At 40.0% G+C, this 26,030-nt stretch overlaps 1 protein-coding gene across 1 annotated transcript in view; it reads right to left on the bottom strand.

Moving 5' to 3' along the window:
- Positions 1-16,948, bottom strand: part of LOC134537102 (cyclic AMP response element-binding protein A-like) — a 148,586-nt gene extending 131,638 nt beyond the window's left edge. The window contains exon 1 of the mRNA XM_063377384.1: positions 16,625-16,948. Within this exon, the coding sequence (XP_063233454.1) occupies positions 16,625-16,711 (87 nt within the window). The 5' untranslated portion in view covers positions 16,712-16,948. The remainder of the gene's footprint in view (positions 1-16,624) is intronic.
- Positions 16,949-26,030: the final 9,082 nt, after the last annotated feature.

Genomic DNA, 26,030 nt, shown 5'->3' with positions numbered 1-26,030 from the left:
TCTCCAGATAAATAGTGAACCAATAGCAGAAGCATGACAAAGTTTTAATCTTATGAATTTTAGCATATCACGAAAATAATGCGCGAATTTTTCCTGTCTCTACATATTCCTGTCTAGCAAGAGTTCAGATTTTTTTTTTTTTTCGAGAAAAATGTCTGCCTCTAGGTATTTCATTTTATCGCCATTACTATTATGCGAGGGCTAACTAAACTTTATTTTCGAGTTTTAAAGGATGACGAAAATTTTCATAAACTATTATTATTGACAATTGCGTGACTTTTTGCCGCTATCAGATAATATTTAGTAAAAGTCTTTAAAATGAATTTAAGACGTAATATAAACTATAATAGAGGTGTATGAATACATTTATACGAAATGACTTTAAATAATATTAATGACTAATGAGAAGAGAAGAAAACTAAAAAAAAATGAGTGGAGTCCGAGTCTGAAGTAAAATGTGCTCGTGGAATATGACTTAGATATAAGCGGCGAAGCCGTGTCAAAAATCTGCAGCGTTAAAAAAAAAGTGTCAGGAAAAAAAACGAGGAAAGTTATATTCGTCGAAAATGAGAACCCGAGTTAGACATAAATATTTTGTTGGTCACCAGTCAACCCACTGAACTTGGCAGCAGAAACAACTGAACGGATAAGGAATATCAAGAGACTGCAAATAGTAGGTCAAAGGTTGCGAAGAAACAAAAACAAGAAATTACTGCTGAATCTCTCTCCGACCATGAAGCTCTCGCGTGCATTTGCAGTCTCGCGTGGACTTTGCTTCGCTGATACAACAAAACTGCTGCTTCGACACTTCTTGTCCTTACGAAACTTGACCTAATCAGTACGCTCATACGTAACACTCGAGGTCAAAAACGTAAGACTGACTTCGAGACAGACTCCAAGGCCGGATACAGGAATTAATGGTTGAGGGAAAGGAGGGGGGAATGATATAAAAATTAAAAATAATAAAATTACTGTATACAGTCCTTACATCACCATTGACAGAGACCTGGAAATTTATCAGATTATTTTGATCACCAGTTGGACTGCAATCATATATACCTCAGCCTTTCTTTTATGATAGGTTCACAGTTGTTCCGCCACTCCCCTCTATGACTGTAGGTCAATCAGCTACCAGCCGGCAGCAGAGAGACCAGTCACGTCAGCTCACGCCAAACAAGGGAATATACTGCAGTAACAAATCAGCCAATAGGGATACAATTGCATGTAGATTTTACATAGTATTGTGAATTTTAACCTGTCACCAAATGAATCCGCGAAAGTTCCGGGCTAGAGACCGGAAAAAATCGTGGTTTCGATGGTCTTCAGGATAGACTGCACACTCCCCTGTACACTTGGGCAAATAACGCAAGTTCATTGGCTGCCGGCTTGTAAGTCGTCTCAGCTGATTTTTCTGTGATTCGATCCTTCCTTGGTTGAGGGTTTATAACTGGTTGAGATTTGTCAATATGAACAGTAAGCCAATAGAAAGAAACCTCTAAGAGGTATATGTATTTGAATTCTAGCCTATCGCTGAATGAATCCGCGAATTTTTCCGGTCTCTATTCCGGGCTTTGTAACACTCTGACATACGTCTCTACAGAAGTAGTTGTAGCAACGAGGATTCTTACATAGTTTAACTGCAAGTGTTGTAACAGCTCACATTATATCGCCCAAAGTAACATACTGCTTTCACAGATATTTTGAAAAATTTTCCATAACTTCGGGGGAGGGGACATAGCTCCCCTTTTCTAGGGCGCCCCCCCCCCCCCCCCTTTTCCGATCCGCTACTACAGACTACATTCAAGTACTTATACCTATGTATTTTCATGCTGCTTATACCGTTGGCCCACAATTTATGACTAGGTGCAGGCGTTTATCGAGAAAAAAAACTACCTAGAAATCATTAGACTAAGCCCATACCAGCGATTTCTCCCTTGTGATTGGCGACCGTATGCAATAGACACTAGTACCTTTTTTTAACCAGACCATTCGGGACTAGTTCGCTCCTGCACTGATCGGCTGTGATAGGTGCGTCGACAGTAGACGCGTACCTGAGAAAAACTCAACCAATCACGAAACACAGGCAATGCTACAGTGTTTTAACGCATAGCTGGTCTTAGATATATTTTTCCGTGGAAAAAAAAAGATACGCAACTAAGAGCTAAAAATAAATACTCAACGCAAAGAGCAGGCCTACCAATCACAGGCAGCAGATTAGAGACGCCTCGCAGGTCAGCTGATGCCAATAACTAGAGACCGGAAAAATTCGCGGATTCATTCGGCGATAGGCTATAATTCAAATACATATACCTTTATAAAGATTTTGCTATTGGCTCACTGTTCATCTGGACGAATCTCAACCAGTTATAAAGCCTCAACCAAAGAAGGAAGGAATCACAAAGAAACCAGCTGAGACGACTTATAATTCAGCAGCCAATTAACTTGCGTTATTTGCCCGAGTGTACAGGGGAATGTGCAGTCTATCCTGAAGGCCACCGAAACCGCGAATTTGTCTGGTCCCTACCAATAAAGATGAGTCGTTTGTTCGAATGTGTATTTGTTCTGTGAAGTATATTCTAGAGGTCACTGAATCCGTGAATTTTTTTAAATTCTATACTTAAGGTTAAGTATTTTTCGCGAAAAAAATCTTAACGATTATTAGAATGCAACAAGGTACACTGTTAGAAATTACAGTAAATTTACTGACTTAACAACGAATAATTAACCTCAGAAAACTGGATTTTCGTAGAAATTACGCCCGGTTCAGACTTCAGAGTTCTGTGTTTATTTGTAAACAAGGTAAACTCACGCGTGAAGCAAAATAAAAGGATTTCGCTGCAGCCTCAAAACTTGTTTGGATGTTTTGCTGTTAAAATAATAAGATTATTTTTTTGTTTCATGTTCAAAAAAAGAGAACCTAGCACCCGTAAAATTACGAAAATAACAGTAAATTTACGAAGATACCTAGAGAATTTTAAACCATCTTTCTTCGTAAATTTTAGGTGAAACTTTTTAACAGTGTTCCCGTGATAGTGATTTCCTCCTTGTGATTGGCGACCGTCTGCGAGAGAAGCCATTGTCTTGTTAGGCCGGGTCAATCAGGACGCGTTTGCTTCCGCATTGAATTGCCGTGATTGGTGTGTCGACATTAGACGTGTGCCTTAAAGAAACTCGACCAATCTCGATAAGCAAACTATGGTATAACAAAAAGTTAGTGTTGTAATCTTTTCGCGAAAAATGCACGCCCCTATCTATACTTAATACTTACAGAGAGGAAAAATTCACGGATCGATAGAGACCTGAAAAATTCGCGGATTCATTAGGCGATAGGCTAAAATTCAAATACATATACCTCTTAGATAATTTCGCTATTGGCTTACTGTTCATCTTGACGAATCTCAACCAATTATAAACCCTCAAGCAAAGAAGGATCGAATCACAGACGAACCAGCTGAGACAACTTATAAGTCAGCAGCCAATGAACTTGCGTTATTTGCCCAAGTGTACAAGGGAATGTGCAGTCTATCCTGAAGGACATCGAAACCGCGAATTTTTCCGGTCTGTACGTATGCCCCTATTTATCGGTCTGAACGTGCATAGGGTTACAGAGTCTAGCCTACAAGTAATTTATCTCTTCAAATTTACCAGTCCATACAAATACGTAGGAGGAGGAAAGATTCGTGAAGTGATCTGGTAACAGGTTACGGTCAAAAAACTGTATGTAACCTTTTACCAGCAGTGTGTCTGAAATTTGCCGACGAGGATGTGGTTACCGCATAGTGGACATGAATGATTCACCACAGAAGCAGGAAAATGTTAAAGTTTAATGAGACATTTATCCTGACACTATAGATTTTCGAGAAGTAAATGTGTCTCCACCCAATGTCATGTTGTCGTTGAGAGAAATGTATTGTTCTTTTGAAGTGTTGCATGTCATTCGATACTTTTACAAGTCTCTGATATGTTTATTCTTTAAAGTAACATTGAAACAGAGTGAATCTGCGAAACACCTGGCGTGTGTCTGGCGATTAATCACGATTCTTCTCCGGTGGCGTGTTTTTGTTTTATCCGAGTGTACTCGTGCTCCGATCAAAGCTTGTTGCGCGCGCCGCACAGTTCAATGCCTCGACGCAGCGCGCGGCTGGGTCACGGGAGGCGGCCGCGAGGAGAGAACTAAGATTCATTGACCCTGAGCCAGTCTCCAAATAATCCGCGTTCGTGCAGCCTCGGATGTTTGTTTAATGAAGTTATACTTCTTTAGGCGCGTTATGAATAGGGACCGGAAAAATTCGCGGTTTCAATGGCCTTCAGGATAGACTGCATATTCCCCTGTGTGCTTGTACAAATAACGCAAGTTCATTGGCTGCCGTCTTGTAAGTCGTCTCAGTTGGTTTTTCTGTGATTCGATCCTTCTTTGGTTGAGATTCGTCCAGATGAACAGTAAGCCAATAGCTAAATCATCTAAAAGTTACACGTATTTTAATTCTAGCCTATCGCCGAATGAATATGCGAATTTTTCCGGTCTCTAGAAATTGGCAAGCGCCTGACAGACGCTGTTTCGTCACAATTCACGCAGCCAATGACTAGGACGGAATATATTTTGAGTAAGCTCTGATTGTAAGTCACCCACCGAGCTATAGCGAATTTTTCCGGTCTCTACCTATATATATATATATATATATATATATATATATATATAATAGGATGTTGGTATGTATGTCGTTGATAGTCCAGTCATAAACGTGAAGCATATGTGCTTCAAGTCTACTTTGCTACCCAAAGCAGCTTCGAAACTCTAAATTAGTGTTCTAAGAATAGCATAAAAACAGGTGGAGGGGAAATTCACCAAGTATTTTCCTTGCCGTTCGTAGCTATCCTTGTCAACGGGGGGAGATAAACAAGTGCGCCTGCCACATGTTATCTTTTGGAACACGTTCCACTGATACGGAGAGCGATAGTGACACAGTTTGGCTTACCGAGTGCGTCACCCCTTTCCTCTATTCCCAGTTACAATTTCCTTAGGAAATTCGTCAAAGGTTTATATCACCATTGGCATTATTTAATATTTAAAAGATAGACAGATTCCTGTAATTCGCGTAGAAATATTTCGAGGCCAGTTGTATGTTAAAAAGCCGTAGCATCATCTGTGTTTCGTTATTGGTTGGGTTTCTTTCGGGTGCATGTCTACCGTTGGCGCACCAATCGCAGCCATTCAGTGCGGAAGCAAACGCGTCGTGAGTGGCCCAGCCAAATAAGGCAACGGCTTCACTTACAGACGGCAGCCAATCACAAGATAGTAACCGTTGGCAAACCTTATTTTTACGCGAAAAATACCTGCATCTAATGATACGTTCTACTCGTGAAGGTTTTAATGAATTATTTTTATTCCAATGGAAAAAAAATATTTTTCAGAGTAAATGTTAACTTTTGGTGACTATTCTATCTAGGCGGAACCAGTGGTTTACAAAAATTAAACTTGACAATTAAAAAAATTAAATTTCTGGCTATTTCACGATTAACATTTCATTTATTAATTTTTTTACTTGTGTCAAAATATCTGTGAAAAAGCTAGGATCTTGACACTTAAATGAGGCGTAGTAAAACTACCTTAAAATTTTTTAAGCTGTGTCAAAAAGGAGACAGAAATATTCAACTTCGAACAGGAAAAATATAAGTTCGATAGTTAGAGTCACATAAATTTTGCGCTTGAAATAAATTTGAGTTTAAAATTCAATCTTCTGGACACCATATCGAACGGTGAAATCATAGTGAGAAACGTACTGTTATTTTTGAGGGTGTATGTGATTTTCTTACTTTTCTAATAACTGACAATTATTGGTTAACGGTTGTAGAAGCCGCATGTCAAAACAACTGATGCTCAAACATTGGCTCGATGGAATTATATGAATATATATATATATATATATATATATATATATATATATATATATAAGGTTAGTATTCTAACAGGGGACGGAAAAAAACTTCTGGGACAGTATGATTCTCTTCATGGGTTGGTCCGGAAAGTGTTGAAATCGTGTCTTTAACTGTTAGCGTTTTGCTATTAAAAAAAAAAAAACAACGTATGCTTTTATTTTTGAATTCCATGAAAATGACGTAACTTGAAGTGAAGAGAGTTGAACAGCGTGGCGTGCAAATATGGAATAATGAGCTAGACCCTAGCGAGGAGGGCTTAAGCCTGCCGGAAACAGCAGAGCCGTCGTCAAAGTGGAAGAACGAGGCCTTGTGAGGCTTCAGCACGCCAGGAAATGTAGGCACACCGTTAGACATTTGCACCTTGACTTCCGCGCTGGTTGCAAACTATCCACGCACATCGTTGTAAATCCTCTGTAGAGACAGGAAAATTTCGAGAATTCAATCGGCGATAGGCTAGAATTCAAATACATATAACTTTTAGATGGTTTGGCTATTGGCTTACTGTTCATCTGGACGAATCTCAACCAAGTATGAAACCCTCAACCAAAGAATGATCGAATCACGGGCAAACCAGCTGAGACGAATTACAAGTGAGCAGCCAATGAACTTGCGTTATTTGCCCAAGTGCACAGGGGAAATTGCATTCTATCCTGAAGGCCATCGAAACCGCGAATTTTTCTGGTCCCTAATCCTCTGGTACTAAGGTTACCTTTTTTTTTTTTACGTGAAAGACTTGCTCTTAATTTTTTTTTCTAGTTTTTTTAAGGACCCTTGCGAAGGGAAAGATTAATTAAAAACCGTTTCATGGACACGAGAAGTTTGCTGGTTCACGCGGGAAACCTCGAGAATGTGAACACACAAACACATGGCGAAAAAAAAAAAAAAACATGCAAAAACGTTGTTCATCCCTGCTGTTGTCGTATTTTCCACACGATTCGTTTGTTTTCATTTTTCGTCTCTCCGTTGCTGAGTAGTCCAAGGTTGTTAATTTCTGTGTTTATTGTTATTGATTTAAACTGTCTCATTTCAGTGCACTGCGTTCATCTCTGCTTTGATTTTTTTATGGTTAAATTTCTTTCACGGAATTATCTGCGCTATCTAGGCTGACATTTACTCGTTTTGGTGTGTATATGTATTCATATTTTTTGTCCTTTATTGAGGATATTGTTTAAGACTATCAGTTCACGCAATAAATGGTGGTTATCCATTAAAATTTGTTAAACCTGGATTTCTTTTTTTAAGTGAAAAAATGCCAAACGCTCGTTAGAGTTGTAAGTCGATAGAACTTTGTGTGACATAATATCGTCAGATCTGAAACGCTAAATACTACTAGACTAATAATGCGTCAAAGATGGTTGAGCACACAACGGATAGATCATGTCTGTACGTTTTTGTCGCTCACTATTTGTTTTGCCTGTGACGTCATCGTACCAGTGTAGGCGCATGCGCGCATTACTACGAACTAGCTTTGTGTCAAGTAATAAATGGGTGTACCGTGAACAATCGTTTAGTTATCACCAAAGGAAACTGGACTCTGCACTTCGAAATAAGAGGTGTGGAATATTCACAGTGAAAACTCCTCGTGGATAAAACCGGGACGACACAAAGCACATAAGCCCGGGCAAAAATCTGAAACAAGTATTAACGCGAACTCTTTTTCTTTTTTTGCAGTGGTACAGTTGTTTTCATGAAAACGAACAAATATACAAATAGCTGCAGTTTAAATGACCAATTCAGTTCCATTTACAAAAAAAACAAACCTTTTACAGTGTAATAACACTTCTCATTTATTTACTAACTTAAAGACCTGGGATAATATACATTGTTTCAATTCAAGCATCATGGTTAACGGCAATAGAGAAGTCTGAACTGAGATGGCTAGAAGATATGTCCCTAAGGATCAAAAGGGTTTGATAAGAAATGTGCATATCCTGCCTCTGTTGCTCTGTAAGAAATGAGGTTTCCAGAGTTCGTAAACTAACATCACGTGTTGGTTATCAGGGAGGGGACAGTTGGGGAAGGATCCCCCCCCCCCCCCGGGTCAAAGTGATGGACGAAATTGGCAAGCGCCTGACAGACGCTGTTTCGTCACAATTCACGCAGCCAATGACCAGGACGGAATATATTTTGAGTAAGCTTTGATTGTAAGTCACCCACCGAGCTCTTAGCAGAAGATTTATCTACTTCGGTGCTAGGTTAGTAACGTCGTGATTGTTTTCTTTCTTTTGTAGCTACGTCACAGCCTAGAGTCCAGAATTTAAAAAAAAAATGCATCGCGGATTAATTTCGTGACAGGCAAAAATTCAAATACTTAAACCTCTATGCTGCGTATGCTATTGGCTCACAGTTAATCTGGAGGTGTCAGGGCCATTCACATTCTGCTCAGTTGAGACGTTTCACAAGTAGCCTGTGCGACCAATAAACGAGCGGCATTTTCCCAAGTACGCAGAGGGTTTTGGAACCTATCCTAGGGATCACTGAACTAGCACGTTGCAATTTTTTTTTTTTTTTAGGCATTTCAAAATGGCAAGGACTAGCATGTCAACATGGCAAAAACTGATGTTTCAACATAACTAGGACTGATATTTAAACATGGCAAGTACTGACATTTTCAGTCCGCTACAAGTGTTATTTCCCTTGTGTGAATGTTATCAAGTTACTGATTTTCTCGCCCGCTTCATTAACTATTCTTTGGATACTTGAAACAAAGATAAAGACTTTACATTAAGAGACACTTGTGCTATCATTAGACTAAATGCTGCTATTTGTTGCTGTCTTAAGAAATTTCCCTGGTTTCGTAAAATAAACTGTAAGTTTATACCTCACTAAAAATAAAAGTAGGTTATCTACTTTTACTGTCCATTATGCTGAAGGGTAAACTTTATTGGCTGTAGTAATGACTTTCTGCTTTCATTTCCCCTTCACTGTAAATTGAACTCTGTGCAGGTCTGCTAGCTGCTAGCTGCTAGCTGCTAGCTGCGGTAACGAGTAGACGTATGTTGCTTCCGAAGGGGGTAAAGGGGGGGGGGGGGTTCGTTTGCTCTGTAGCTTATGCAGAAAAATTTAAAACAATTTAGTTTTCTTAACTGTTTAATGTTTATAAAAGTTTCGATACTACCATCAGAGATGATACCAGGAGGAAAAATCCACACGGTTTTGAATTTAAAAACATCGTCCATTCGTGGCCCCAGACTCAGACACAGACTCAGACACAGACTCAGACTCAGGCGCCTAACACCGCTGCTTGCACTAAGAGTCCTCGACCCAATACAATGAGGGGATGGGGTTGGCTACATCCCAGGAAAATTTAAATTTCTAGCAAAATTTTTCCCCAAATAAGTTTTTGTTATTTAAATGTCGACGAAATCTTAAAATCATCGATACTCGATGCTTTTAAAAAGTTAAATATTAAAAAAAAAAACTGGGCAATCGGGAGTCTTACTTGAGCACGAAGTGACTCGAGCCGTACATAACATTTTCCTGTTTAATTGCCAACTATTTAAGAACAAAATAATTATTAGTATTTATTTTTTGTACCTAGACGTTATCCTATATTTTTGGTATTTTCAGAAGCCTCATTGCTGATATATTTTTTATTTAGCACAAAAAAAACTAATATTGCCAATCCAAACGAACTCCAGCATCATTATAATTCATCTATACTTTAAGAGCTATGAATAACGATAGACCAACTCTATGCCTATTAAAAAAAAAAAACAGAAATCCAGTTTACAAAAATATGATGTCCCTTTTATAAAAAAAATTGCTTGCGATTTTTTTTTTACATGGTTGTCAAACAAGGCAGTCAGTACCTTCACAATCTGCGAACGCTTCGTGTTTGACCCGACCTGTTTGAAGTTCAGTCAATGCGATGTTGCAACTTCTCTTGCCGGAAGAAAGAGAGCGAAGGGGAGGAGCGACACAGATCGGCGGAAAGTGGGAGGAGTCTGGAATGATTCCACCCGGTCAGGGGGTGGGAAGGCATGGGCGTGGCAGGGGTGCCAACTACTATAGCGGAGGAACACAGGACGTCACATCTTGCTGTAGTCATTGGTAGGGACCGGAAAATTTCGCGGGTTCAATGACCTGTAGGATGAACTCCATAGTTCTACCTACACTCGATCAAATGTCACCCACTCATTGGTTGCTGTCTTGTGCGACGTCCCAACGTAGCAGCCTGTGATTCGATACAGCTTTGGTTGGGTGATTCTCATTGGCTCAGAGTCATCCAGGTGAGTTGTGAGCCAATAGCAGAGACAGCACTGAGGTGTAACTATTTGTATTTTAGCCTATCGCGGAATGAACTCGCGAATTTTTCCGGTCTGTATTCATTGGCCGTGTGGATTCCAGGTTAGAGAGGTCCACCCGTCTTCAACCTTCAAGACTCTCACTGTTAACTCGGAATAACAAAGTAATTGTAATGTTTTAAGAAAAAAAAAATATATTATGAAGTTTTTATCTTATTGCATGCATACAGGTCTAGACCACCTGGTGAGTTGACAAGTGCCTGTCCCCCCCCCCCCCCCTCCGAGCATCCAGCGAATCCTACAGAAGTGCGTCCTGGCGCAAAGCATGAACTTTTTCAAGTGTTATTTATTTCAGTGATGTTATGTCCCAGTATGTATAACGATGTCAGGTTGCTTGTGAGCTTCCATTGTCGCTGGCAGGGAGTGTCTGTGGAGGGTTTAGTAGTCTCCTGGCCGTTTGCATGGAAGTGTTTGTGAGGTTATATTCCCGTGTGTATAATTTAATTGCATAATAAATTATTACATTATTACTTAATAAATAATTAAAGTTAATAAATTATAATAAACATTGAGCATATTTATTGATGTTCATTATTAATTCAAATTGATTTCGACTATTTTATTATATAAAATAATTAATTCTAAACACTTGAAAACTGATTATTTATTTAAACTTTTTTTGATTTAATTTATACTTTAGCAACCATATTTAAAATATCAACTCAATCCTTTTATTATTTTATTTCTATTAATTATTTGCATGCAATATTAAAGTTAGTTTTTTTTTTACGCCAAGTACCTAAATATAACTTCTAGCGAGCGCACATTTTTTTTGCGTGTTTTTTTTTTCTGTGCGAAATGGCCGAGCAGATAGAGAGATAACGGGCTTGAATTCCTCGAGATTCCAGGAAATTTTCGCAGGATAAATGTTGGATTGTTCTGGGGAAAAACGACCTGCCGAGGAAAAACCGCGCTGTGGCCGACTGATGGCTGAACGAAGCACAAGCACCTGTGTTGCATGTTGCTGTCTGGCCTTGGGCCGACTGCAGTTTCCCGGGCGTGATGCATCGTGCAAAACAGTCGCACAGCACCCGCTGCGACGCGAACAACACGAGTCCGCGCGACACTAACAACCATCTTTATTCTGCCTAGTTCTCCTCGAGTAGCTACAGTCAAGGCCCCTGCCTACCCGGGCACACACACATGGTTAGAGCCCGGAAAAATTCGCAGATTCATTCGGTGATAGGCTAGAATTCAAATACATATACCTTTCAGATGATTTTGCTATTGGCTTACTGTTCATCTTGACAAATTTCAACCAATTAAAAAAACCCAACCAAAGAAGGATCGAATCACAGACAAGCCAGCTGAGATGGCTTACAAGTCAGCAGCCAATGAACTTGCGTTATTTGCCCGAGTGCACAGGGGAATGTGCAGTCTATCCTGAAGGCCATCGAAACTGCGAATTTTTCCGGTCCCTACACATAGTGTACAGAGCTTTCAAAACTACTCAAGATATCCGGGTGAGGTCTGCTTACGAAAAACATTTTAAGAGTTCGCTGAGGGCCGAAAACTACTTTCGATTTCTGATTAAGTTTTTAAACTGTATTTTTCGAAGAGTTAAAATAGCCAAAACGCATATTTTCAGAGTAATTTTTAGGCGTGAAACAACCGGTACAGGTTCTTGAAATCATTTAAGAGACTTGCATTACACCTTTATCTCCATTTCTTCGCAATATGTTACGGTCACCGCTCAATGCACTGGGAGAAGACTGCGCGCCAGTCCAGAGGAGACATCGCGCTAGAAGCACCAGCGAGCGTCGCGCTTATCATCCCGCCTCACTGGCACAGATACACCCCTGACGAGGCGGGCCCCTTAAGGCCCTCGCTTACCTGGACACACACATACACTCTAAAAAAAAATTTGTACTTTTACAAGGGAATTTCTTGGAAACCCTGTTGCCAAGGATATTTCTTGCAAAACTACAAGGCAGAGCCTTGCAAAATCGCACATCGTACAAAGCTCTGCCTTGTAGTTTTACAAGAAATATCCTTGGCAGCAGGGTTTCCAAGGATTTTTCTTGTAAAATATACAAAAATTTCTTTCAGTGTAGTGTACAGAGCTTAGAAGTAACCACGAGACATCCGAGAGGCGTCTGTTTACGAGAAGCATGGACGCCCCAACATCTTCCGTCCTGCGATCGACACTGGACTACAGTTAACTGCTTTTTTGATTCCCACTGCTCATTACATATTTTCCCAGCCTGGTTAGACTCGGCAAGCACGCTGGAATCAATCGCAATGTTGGTTTTCTTGAAGCTGAGGAATGTGTAGAAGATGCGTTACGCTGCGGATGGATAGTTCTGTATCCGGATATCGAAAAAATATCCCTGCATCCAAAACTACACACGTCCAAAATATAGTTTTAAAAAAATGGGTCCGTGTTCTTATGTACGTGCGTAAAAAGTTATTCTTGTTTGGCGTAACAAAAAGCTAACTTTAATTTCGCATACAAATAATAATAAATATAAAATAATAAAAGGACTGTAGTGATATAAATACTGTTACTAAAGAATAATTTTAATCAATTAAAATATTCTAAATAAATACTCAGTATCAATATTAATATAAACACGAGTATAAAGTTACTTATTCAATTTAGTCAAATAATCGAAATAAATTTTAATTAATAATAAAAGTAAATAAAAATGCTTAACGTTTATTCTGTTATTAATTTTAATTATTCATTTAATAATTTAATATTTTTAATTAATAATGCAAATTAAGTATACATACGGGAACATTAACTCACCTGTATACCCTTTAAAAATTTTGTAAACCAATTTCTATCACTAATGTTCACAATAAATAAATGTTTTTAGATATAGCCTATTGACCAGTATTCAATAGCAATCAATTAAGTAAAAAATTTAAAAGCATATCTATAATATTTATTTGTATGTAGCCCTTTCACATTCTGTCAATTTCTGTAGCAAGTTGCTCATGTGCCGTAAAAATCCATTTGTATGATTTTTCCATAACACTGCTGTAGAAGTATACTTCAAAAATCAAGCTTATGCGCACATAATACTTGCATGATTCACGCACAACGCATTGTTCGTTTATCTACTATTAGTTAAGGCGGTAACGGCGATATTTTATAGTTTGTTTCTTTTAAAAAAAAAACCTTAATTTAATTTAATTGAACTTAATAAAATCCGCTTCTGTATTTTGAATGGCCGTAGAATATTATATTTTTTGTTAAGTGATAGTAGAGGCCAATGTAAATGCTACATGATCTTACATCTGAAACTGTCACAGTTATTGATCGATTACTTCAGAGATAAGACCCGGTACCAACATATCAGACGCATCAATCAACAGGATACTATATTGGCCATATTGCAGAACATTTAATGATTGTTGCGATCAGTGATCAGTAGAGACAGGAAAAATTCGTGGATTTATTCGGCGATAGACTAAAATTCAAATACATACACCTTTTAGATGATTTTGCTATTTATTGGCTTACTGTTCATCTGGACGAATCTCAACCAATTAAAAACTCTCAACCAAAGAAGCATCGAATCACTGACAAACCAGATGAGACGACTACAAGTCACCAGCCAATGACTTTGCGTTATTTGCCAAAGTGTACAGGGGAATGTGCAGTCTATCCTGAAGGCCATCGAAACCGCTAATTTTTCCGGTCCCTAGTGATCAGTGAGTTTCATGCCTTCTCACATGTCTAGTACCTGTAGGCTTAGTGAACTAGTGAACGGAGCCTACTGCCATTGAGAAACATTCATGTGTTAGACCGCATTTTGATCATAAAACCAATCACGTAATCATTTTATTACATCCACGCTGCAAGCAAAAACAAAAATATTGAAATTGTCATTGCCATCGATATGGACCAGGAAATATCGCAGATTCGTCTGGCCTCAGAAAGGGCATTCGAAGTCATCGGGCATGGTTGGCTCACGGTCATGGAGGGGCGTGTCCAAGTAACTGCGGTCCAATCATGAACACGATGTGTGCGTGTGTGTGAAGGTTTGCATTCTAACTTGCGACCAAATGAATGCGCGAAACTTCCGTATCTCTAGCTATTGGTAGAGACAGAAAAAATTCGCAGATTCATTCGGAGATAGGCTAGAATTCAAACACATATACCTTTTAGATGATTTTGCTATTGGCTTACTGTACATCTGGACGAATCTCAACCAATTATAAAACCTCAACCAAGGAAGGATCGAATCACAGACAAATCACCTGAGACGACTTACAAGACGGCAGCCAATGAAGTTTCGTTATTTGCCCGAGTGTACAGGAGAATGTGAAGTCTATCTTGAAGGCCATCGAAATTGCGAATTTTTCCGGTCCCTAGCTATTGTCGTTTCACTGAAACTACCACATGTATCACGCGAGCACATTAGTACAACCAACTGCCCATGTGTGGTGCTAGCAGTGATAATATTTCGATATCATTCGTCCCTTAAAAATGCGTCATTTTCATTGTGGCGGTGTTGGGTAAAAGGTGTATGAACGAGTGCGCTACACGAACGCATCTGTATGCATTCGAAGCAGCTCTGTTCACATTTAACATACATGTTATATTGTGTTTGGCTTAAGGGCGTAGATTCTTATATTAGTTTGCTTTTAATATTTCGTGTTTTAGCATATGATTTTAAAAAAAATACTTATATAAATATATTAAATTATTTATTAAAGGTTTTTTTCTACACAAGATCTTATTTAAAGGTTTTTATTATCTAGAAGGCAAAATTTATGTCAGTCCTTGCATATTATGAAAGCACGGAGTCGTGTGATTAACAGTTTGGATTAACAGTTTGTACCTAAATTTCGTCTTGAAACACTTTATTTTCAGAATATCATTCATAAATGAATAAAAATCAGTTTTTCCAAAGACCACATAAACGATAAATTTTCAGAGTTTAGAGGAAACCAATTTTTGTTGATTAGTGAATGATTTACAAAAAATTAAATGTATTTGAAAATAATGGCTTCATACGAACGGTTAATCAATCCAAAACTCTATACCATATATCATGCTTTCACTATATGCTAGGACTGACATAAAAAATTTGCCATCAAGTTAGTACTTGTTTATTAGCTCTATCAAGCCTTTTATAAACAATAATTAAATATGGTAATATTATGAATTATTTTAAAATCACGTGGAAAAAAAAACACCAAATAGTGGAAGCCAAATAATACTGCCTTAAGATTGCAATATATGAGTATACTGAACTCGAGATTTTTAAAATCGCTTATAAGGTTATTCTAATGAACCCCTCGAGTGAGGGTGAGAAACAGAAGAGCAGAGAGGGCCGTCGATTGGAAGGAGGAAGGAAGTACAAGGGGGGAAGGGGGAGGGTGGTTACGAAATTCCCCAAGTTCCGGTCACCAGGTACCCCGGTTGAGTTTAGAGATTTTTTATTTTATTTTAAATGCGTGGGTTTTTTTTCCTGATAGGACGACAATTTTGCGATATGCCAAACCACGTCTACTGTCATGGTCTCGGTGACTTTTATAGTACGTTCAGAACATATAAATTTTATTAATTTGAGTATTGAAATGTGGTTTATTAGTAGGGGCCGGAAAAATTCGCGGTTTCTATGGCCTTCAGGATGGACTGCACATTCCCCTGTACACTCGGGCAAGTAACGCAATTTCATTGGCTGCCGACTTGTGAGTCGTCTCATCTGGTTTGTCTGTGATTCGATCCTGCTTTGGTTGAAGGTTTATAACTGGTTGAGATTCGTCCATATGAACAGTAAGCCAATAGCAGAATCATTTAAGAGAAGTGGCGAAGCCGGGTGGGGGGCGGGGTTTAGGGGTTCTACCCCCCCCCCCCTTAGCACCAAATCTTTAATTAATTTCTTATTCATCACTCAAACAAATTTCATATTAAAATTAATACAAATTTTACCATTACAATATTTAAATTTAAGTACCGAAAACTGCTAAAATAGCACTATTTTACACCTTAAAATCCAAATTTTTCCGGGGGAGGACCCCCGGACCCTCCCGCTTTAATACGGGGGGGGGGGGGGTGTCCATGCTTCTTAACACCCCCCATACACAAATCCTGGCTACGCCACTGTTTAAGAGGTATATTTATTTGAATTCTAGCCTATCGCCGAATGAATTCGCGAATTTTTTCCGGTCTCTATTTATCAGATAAACAGGGAGTCCTGACGGAGTCTTCACCCCCGGGGGCCTCGACTGAAGGTAAGGAAAGGACGCACAGGAGCGCGCACGTGGGGCGCTGCCATATGGCGAGGACATGCCGTCAGCCCGCCGCGGCCAGGACGCGGGAGACCTCGCCGAGGTGTCGTCCTGCAGGACCCAGGACCCAGGACACCGGCCCGGCGCGAGCCATATGGCCACCACGTGGTGGGGCGCCCGCCACTCACCGCGTCCAGATCGGCGTCCCACAGCGCCTTCAGGTCCTCGCTGGTGCTGATCTCGTAGAAGTTGCTGTCCGACGAGAATATATCCATGGCGGGCGGTGGTCGTCTCCTGGGCGAGGGGAGAGGGGGTAACTCCTCAGGCGGGAACGATCTACTCTAGGTACTTGTGTTTTATCCCTGTTCCCGGAGGGGAGGAAGAAGAACAACAACAAAGAGGCCGTGTGCACTCCGCGGAGGTCCTCCCTTCTGCATCCGCCGCGCGCTAAGGGAGTCTGTCTCGGACGTGGACGGGCGGTCCTCTCTCGGCGCCGCCGACCTGTTGACTGAGTCGCCCCCCGAGCGGGCAGGCTGCTTGCAGCGGCCGCCGCCAGGAGCGCTGGAGTCGGCGCGACGGCGCATGCGCGCACGGATCTCCCCCCTTTCCACCCCCCGCCGATCTACAGGCTCGTTCCATTGACCTTTCCCCGGCCGGTCTGCGCGGCGTCTCTGGAACCCCCCCCCCCCCCCCGTGTTGTGGACCTACAGACGTGCGACTACTACACTTGAAAACTGATACCTAGGGACCGGAAAAAATTCGCCAGTTTCGATGGCCTTCAGGATGGACTGCACATCCCCCTGTACACTCGGGCAAAATAACGCAAGTTCATCGGCTGCCGACTTGTGAGTCGTCTCAGCTGGTTCGTCTGTGATTCGATCCTTCTTTGATTGAGGGTTTATAACTGGTTGAGGTTCGTCCAGATGAACAGTAAGCCAAAAGCAAAATTATCTAAGAGGTATATGTGTTTGAATTCTAGACTATCACCGAATGAATCCGCGAATTTTGCAGGTCTCTACCAATAGCAAAATCATCTAAAAGGTATATGTGTTTGAATTCTAGCCTACTGCCGAATGATTCTGCGAATTTTTCCGGTCTCTACTGATACCATGTTTCGCGCGACATGTGACGCTATCTGTTGGGCGGGCCCGTAACTACCAGCAAACAAAAACTCGGGATAGAAATTCTGATAAAAAATTTTTTTAGGCTAATTATGTTAATTTATCTACTTGATACTAAATGATTTCTACTGTGCGAAATACACTTAAGGCTGTTTTGTATTAACAAAAAGTCATGTTATATATATATATGTAAATGAGGAGATGTAAAAATTTCTGGTGTGACACCACAAAGCATGTGGCTACCAAAATAAAATGAAATCATTTTCACGGTTTTGTTTGCCTGATAGTAGCCGATGCATTACTTCTCACAGTCAATGTAGCTATGTCAGCAATATATTATGAAAGCTACTATCTAGCGGAAGGGTCCAAACCTACTTTAAAAAATTAGGTCTCAGTCTCGGCTATTAGAGTTTCTCCCCCGTGCTGACTGTGGACACAGCAGCGCGCCGGGGGAGATGCGTTGCAAGCGAATATCGTTCTAAAGGCCCTGCCACACTGTCGAGTGTTCGCTCCTAACAACACCTTTCAATACGTTGGGTCCAATCAAGTGTGAGGGTCATGACTAGAGACAGGAAAAATTCGCGGATTCATTCGGCGATAGGCTAGAATTCAAACACATATACCTTTGAGATGATTTTTCTATTGGCTTACTGTTCATCTGGACGAATCCAACCAGTTATAAAACCTCAACCAAGGAAGGATCGAATCACAGACAAATCAGCTGAGACGAGTTACAAGACGGCAGCCAATGAACTTGCGTTATTTGCCCAAGTGTACAGGGGAATGTGCAGTCTATCCTGAAGACCATCGAAACCGCGAATTTTGCCGGTCCCTAGTCATGACGTCACAAAAAACGTAACTAGCCGTGTTTGTTTGACATGTTGGATGACTTGAGTTTCCATCAAATGTTTTGTATATAGAACCGGTTCTAAAATATCTTGGATGCTGGATGCAATCAACCAAAATCGTGCTTGGTGAAAACGGAAAAGAAATCCGTTTCCGTCACAAAAATTCTTTAAAATGACGACCAACACATGAGCGATTAAAGATTTTATAGAAGTGAAATAACTAAAAGAATAATATTAAAAAGTAAGTAATGTGCGAGAGAAATATTACTTATTGTGTATAAAGAATTTGTTTCAATGACTATAAAAAATCCACTGAACATTTATTTCATTTTGTAACGAATATTATTGTGAAATGAATTTAAACTTTAAAAATTTATAAATGCAAAAATAGCATAACAAGTTAAAAAATTCCACCCTTTCACTGTTGTGCTTATTTAATTTCAAAATAAAAATATAAATTAAAAAAAGTTTGAAAATGCTCAGACAAAAATAAACTTTGATATTGCGACATGATTTAAAACATATTTTAGGTTATTTGTCCAAATATAAGTATTTGATGGAGAAAATTGGAAGCCATTTTCCGTCCAATACTTCCCCTCCAACTCTGTTGTCAACTGTATTGCAGACAAATATTTGACAGTGTGACGTGGCCTATGACACACCTCTGACGTCAGCGCGACATAATGTCGCGCGCGACGTTATTGTAAGGAGCGTCAGAACTTTGTTTTCGAAAGATGGGTGGATTGGTAGTACAATAATTATCATTCGTGCATTGTCAAGCTTTGTTTAATAAATTTGTCTGTGCAAGCTCTAAAAGTATTCATGCACAGTGATTTTTTTTTATCTGAAATTTAATTTGTATTGAACATATTTAATAGAAACATACAAGTATTGATGGCTGCCATATGTTTGGTAAATACCTACGCATTGGCAAGAAATATTTTGCATTTGTTTACCCTTGTTTGTCGCACGGGCGAAAACCGCGCCGCGTACACTGTAAAAATTTGTTTGCAAGTTAAACTGAAATAATCTTGAAAATCTTGCAGATATTTGTAAGTTTGTACATTTACATGGAAGCAACTGTAGCGCTATAAAAAATGTCCGTGGTAATAAGGGATTAGCCTTTCTTGACCGGGCATTTATTCTTTGTGTTCCTCCAATTTAAAGTTAACTGTAAACCGTTCCTTGAATAACCTTCAAGTATTAACTGCTCATACTAATAAAATAAGCACAGTAAAACAAAATAAAGTCAAACTCTCGTACATTCGATTATCTTTTAAATGCTTGTATAAAACAATCACTTAAATTTTTTGAAATACGCGCCAATGTTCACAAGAGCGTCAAGCAATATGGCGGATGAGAACTGCGTGGACAGTCGCTCTGCTATGTGCGGAACCGCCAAATACGGGATGTGGACTCCTGTCCCGCCGTCAAAGGGCTTTTTTAGCAGCGGAAATTTAAAAAAAAAAAAAAAAAATGGTTGTCTGTAAAGTCGGTTTACGGACGATAGTTTAACGTGACAACGTCATAACAAAACATTGATGAAATGATTCATCCAGAAGAAAAGGAAATATCATATTCGGCCTGAGACTGAGACGTAATAGGTTTTTGCAACCAAACAATTTAGGCATTAAAAATATTATATTCTTTGAGGAAGAAATTTTTTTTAAATTTTTCTATCTTTTGTATGATAAAATCTATCTCTACATACTTTTCTCAATAAAATTGAATAATTATTATTGAATTATCACTATTTTGAATGGATACAAAGAAGGAGTGAAATGAAATGTACAATTTAATTAATAAATTTACTTTTATTTGCATTCATCCATTCAAATATATTTATTACTTTTGAAATGTTGCGTGCGGCATATTTATTTTTACAAGTACAAAAAAATTTCGCAGCTGCCGGGATTCGAACCGAAAACCTTTGGATTGGATTCAATTCAATTCAATAGATTTTTATTAACACATTTTTTTTGTTACACTTTAAGGTAGCTATGCTGACCGCACGGTCACGAGACCATACTTGAAAAATATTAAAAATATTAGTTTCAGATGTTATATACATATTTATAAAAATTTTGTTCACGTTAGGGGAATAATATTATTTCGTTTTTATAACACGATTTTATTACAAATACGCATCCCAAACACACCAAACTTATTTATAATGTGTTACAATATTTTTTAAAACATTGTGCAAAAGATCCCGGGTGTAATTTGAATTATTATTTGTAACTGTAAAACACCATTGTTGGTTAAAAACGTATTTGAATATTCAACATTACTTTTAAATAACCGTACCGATTGTGCTGAAAATCGGTGGACGATCGTTAAATTACATAATATTAATAATTCAAACGACGAAAATATGATTGAAAAGTCAAATCGATGGTTGTTCCAATCGAGTGGAAGAGAGATGCCACGCATGCGTACGATGAGCAAACAGGACACATCCGTAGTGGGACTTCCGTAGTGGGACACTTTTTCGTGCGTGCAGCCGGCGTTCATCGATTAATTAGACGTTGTTACGTCAAAAATAAAAAAGCTACGTAAGAAAAAATTAAGGGGGCACCAAATTTACTTGATGGTAATACAGAGAGTTTAATAAATTTTTGCGCCGAAGTGGAAAAGATTATCTATAGATTTACATTATTCTGATGATCATAGCTGCCTGATGAAATGTTTGGTAGGCAAGTGTACGGAAGTAGTAGCATTCGTGTAGGTACATTCTCGATTATGCGGAGGTATTTGTTTTGAATAACTTGTTAAAAGTGTTTCTGATGCCTGAGACATTATCCCAGACCTCGTCTTCGTACACGAAAGCTGAGCGAACTGTAGAAGCATATATTAGTATTTTAATGAATCTTCGCCCTTGGTAATTTATTGCTCTTCAGTAATGGGTACAGATGTATTTTACCCATGGCCGACCCCTGAGTTTATGCGTGTGTTCCAACGAAGTTTTCTATCGATGGTTAAGCTCAGGTATGTGGTTGTTTCTGAGTCTGGAGTTAAGTATTATTTAAAGTTACATTTCTAGGTGTTCTAAGACGTCTGGTAGTGAGATTTAGATTCTGGGACTTGGCGAGATTTGTTTTAATCTACCATTAATTTAACCAAGGTTTCAAGGTCGTTAAGCCAGAGTTGTATGCGGAGGACTGCATAGGGAAATTGGAAGTCTCATCCTCATGTGTAAAATTGATTGCGTCATGAAAGCCTACCTGGAATAATGTAGTTTTAACACAGTGAAACAAATTTTGAAGTATGTCCAGCAATATTTTTTTAAACTAACAAATTCTCTTTCTTTCTTTATAATATTAGTGTGGATAAAAATTACGAAATTATGCTAAACAATTGTTGCCAATTACACTATAATATGGTACCGTAACCAATTTATCGACTACGGCCACTTCGGGGAACATTGGCGCGCTTCGAACACTGCTGCTGCTATCTAGCGGGCTCAGAAGGAACTAACGGTAAATTGTTACTGGCGCGGACGCTAGAGGCAGTAGTGTATGAAAATATGTGTCGGATGAAAACACCGTCAATAACAGGTGTTCACGGTTCTATTTTGTTTGTATTTAAGAACGTTTTTATGCACTCAACCTCGTAATACGTAACATTGCAAAAAAAAATTAATTAATCAAGCTCTAGAGTAAAAGAAATTAAACTAGCAAAGATAAACTTTCAAATTAAACGCATTTACAAAGGTCTATGACTGCCGTGGTGCGATGCGACACATTTATTCTAACAAATAAATTATTCTATACAATCCGAGCTAGTAGCGTTTAACGCCTCCTTCAATACAGTCCTCACTAAACATATATGAGTATGCTAATAAAGCTAGGTAGGACAAGGTTATAACTTAATATTCTAGGTAACTTTAAAAAATTTTGAAGTCTTTTATTGTTTAAACAAAAATGTAATCTACTTAATTTCGAAACAAAAAAAATTATGGATAGATTTGAAATCACAAAATGTTTTGTTTACGTGTTATGGTCTAACCCACTCTGCCACTTCTACCTCACATGAGTTAAGCGAGAAACCTGCATATAATGTAATAAGTTGAATATATTATAACAGTAGGCAGTTAAACAGAAACTTTACTTAAATAATGATGCAAGTAGTGTCTGAACAATGAATGAGTGGATATCCAACTTATACGTAGGGACCGGAAAAATTCGCGGTTTCGATGGCCTTCAGGATAGACTGCACATTCCCCTGTACACTTGGGCAAATAGCGCAAATTCATTGGCTACCGACTTGTAAGTCACCTCACCTGGTTTGTCTGTGATTCGAGCCTTCTTTGGTTGAGCGTTTATAATTGGTTGGGATTCGTCCAGATGAACAGTAAACCAATAGAAAAATCATTATAAAGATATATGTATTTGATCTTTAGCCCATATCCGAATGAATCCGCGAATTTTTCTGGTTTCTACTTATACGTAGGTACCAGAAAAATTCGCGGTTTCGATGGCCTTCAGGATAGACTGCACATTCCCCTGTACACTCGGGCGAATAACGGAAGTTCATTGGCTGCCGTCTTGTAAGTCGTCTCAGCTGATTTGTCTGTGATTCGATCCTTCCTTGGTTGAGGTTTTATAATTGGGTCGAGACTCGTCCAGATGAACAGTAAGCCAATAGAAAAATCATCTAAAAGGTATATGTGTTTGAATTCTAGCCTATCGCCAAATTAATCTGCGAATTTTTCCGGTCTCTAGCTATAACCAAATACACCAGATACGCCAAGGACTTGGACAGCTCCAAGATTTTTGTGTGAAAACGTCAGTCCGACAGATGGCAGACTGTATGCCCAGTATGAACAATGTAGCTGTTTGATTCATATGGTACTAACGTAATTAACACACAAAAAACCCCTTCTTATTTCTTAGAGAAGTCATTACAATAAGGGCCTTCGAGAGGGACAGGAAAAAAATGGTGGGCGGGGGGGGGGGGGGGGGGGGGCTTGCGGGAAACCAGGGCACCGGGTGAGTTCAAAGAAGTTTTTAAATGTTTGGGTTTGCGCTGATAGGACGAAAATTTTAAGTATACCGTAAACAGAATTCATTCGAAACCACGGCGCCCACAAGGGTGGGGCTGGGTGGACCCCTGAGTCCAGGGCCCGGGCCTGTTTATTCTTATCTCAGCGTGTGAAATAAATATACACACTTGCTGTGGTCATTTTAAAGTAAAATAATTTTTTTAATAAAGCTTAGTTCGGACTTATAAAATAGTAACCATAATTTATTATACCCTGTATTTTCAGGTTAAATAACATTCTATAAAGAGTGTGGATAAGAAATAACCATGCAATAATTATAATGTAGCACGTGACTGTAAAATTTGGGGGGGGGGGAGGCGGGGGGCATTTCCCGTCTCCGATCCTGGGTGAAGGGCCCGTAGTCGAATGTGGGGGCCATGTTGGAAACCTTTCGAGTTACGCAATACGCACAGATCACGTAACAATATCGTTTATAGTATTAAAAAAAAGCATTAATGATTTTGAAAAGTTGTCCATAAAATAACGAGGGAGGGGACCCGACAGTATCGTTTTCCTCCATGTCCTTGGCAAGCGCGGCTCCTGAAGGGGGGCGGTGGGGGGGGGGGCATACCTCCTCCCGAGATCAATTTTATTGATTAGTGTATATTTATGTTTACTTAAATATTTAATTTCATATGTTAAACTTTTATCTCATCAAAAGTTGCATGGAGCTACTAAGGTTCTGTATTTGAAACCTGTAATTTGTAGAGACCGGAAAAATTCGCGGATTCATTCGGCGATAGTCTATAATTCAAATACATATACCTTTATAATGATTTTGCTATTGGCTCACTGTTCATCTGGACGAATCTCAACCAGTTATAAACCCTCAACCAAAGAAGGAACGAATCACGGACAAACCAGCTGAGACGACTTACAAGTCAGCAGCCAATGAACTTGCGTTATTTGCCCGAGTGTATAGGGGAATGTGCAGTCTATCCTGAAGGTCATCTAAACCGCGAATTTTTCCGGTCCCTTGTAATTTGTAAACAATATTCCAAGGCCAATATCTCTGACCACTTTCATTGTTTGAAACTACGACCTTTCTTTGTGCGATAGCCCCTCCCGAAAAAGTTATCCTGAAGCCGCCATTGGTCTTATGTTGCTCTGAGTGGCCTTTGGAGTTGCTGCCGCATTCACCGCTGGAGTTAGTTATAGCTCGCCAAGCTCAGCCTTGACGCGCTTCGTCGCACCTCGGGAGGACTGAAAGGAACACCCTCTCTCACCTTCTCTCCCTCTCTCCCTCTCTCCATCGCCCCCATCTCTCTCCCTCTCTCTCCCTCTCTCCCTCTCCCCCACTCAACCTCTCTCTCTCTCACCTTCTCTCCCTCTCTCCCACTCTCCCACTCAACCTCAATCCCTCTCCATCTCTCCCTCTCTCCCTCTCCCCCACTCAACCTCTCCCCCTCTCTCTCCTTCTCTCCCTCTCTCCTTCACTGCGTCCTCCTCTGGCCCAGCGGCGACCCCCCGTCCTGCCCGGACGGCGGCTATTCTCGGCTTCTTCCGCCTCGACCGGCGACAGAGGGGCGTGGCCCGAGACAACAACAACAACAACCCTCTGGCATCTTCCCGCCGACGGGCAGGTGTTCGTCCTGAAACCTTAGCAGCCCGCCATCCGTGTTAGCGGGGCGGGGCGACGCCCAGAAGCCCGCTGTTGCCTCCAGGGCACTCCGAGAGCTCTGGCCAGGCAACGAACCAGCGCCGCCTTGACTCGCCGGCCCTGTTCCTAGAGACCGGAAACATTCGCTATTTCATTTCGAAATAGGCTAGAATCCAAGTGCGTGGAACTTATTGCTAGGGATAGGAAAAATTCGTGGGTTCAATTCGCGACAGGCTAAAATACAAATAGTTACACCTCAGTGCTGCCTCTGCTATTGGCTCACAACTCACCTGGATGTATCTGGGCCAATTAGAAACGCCCGACCAAAGCTTTATCAAATCACAGGCTGCTACGTTGGAACGTCTCACAAGACGGCAGCCAATGGGTGGGTGGCATTTGACCGAGTGTACGTAGAACTATGGAGTTCATCCTGCAGGTCATTGAACCCGCGAATTTTTCCTATCCCTACTTATTGCTAGAGCCACGGAATTTTCGCGCATTCATTTAGTCGCAAGCTAGAATGCAAACTTCCACACTGTCGCACTGCGTTCATGATTGGACCGCAGTTATCTGGACACGCCCCTCTATGACCGTGAGCCAACGATGTCCAGCTAGGAGAGAAGTAAGCTAATCAGGTAGTGCCAAATAACAAGGATAAAAAGGTTCTCGCTAAGAAATCAACCAATGGGAAAGTAAACATGGGTCGAGCACACCTATAACTTTGGATTCTATCCTGAGGCCAGAGGAATCCACGAAATTTCCGGGACTCTACTTATTGCCGCTTCAGTAATTGGAACATCGTTTGCCTGAAGGACTGTGAGCCAATGAATGACCCTCAACGGAAGAAGTATCTAATCACAAACATCCCAGTTTAGCAGGGTGTCACGAGTCAGTAGCCAATGAGCTGGTGTAATTTTCCCGCGTACATAGAGGATCGTGGAGTCCATCCTAGGGGTAATCGAAACCACGAATTTTTCCAGT

This window comes from Bacillus rossius, chromosome 11 (genome assembly GCF_032445375.1).
Source record: "Bacillus rossius redtenbacheri isolate Brsri chromosome 11, Brsri_v3, whole genome shotgun sequence".
NCBI lineage: Eukaryota > Metazoa > Arthropoda > Insecta > Phasmatodea > Bacillidae > Bacillus > Bacillus rossius.
The sequence above is the reverse complement of the archived record's forward strand: the minus strand, read 5'-3'. Positions and strand labels throughout refer to the sequence as shown.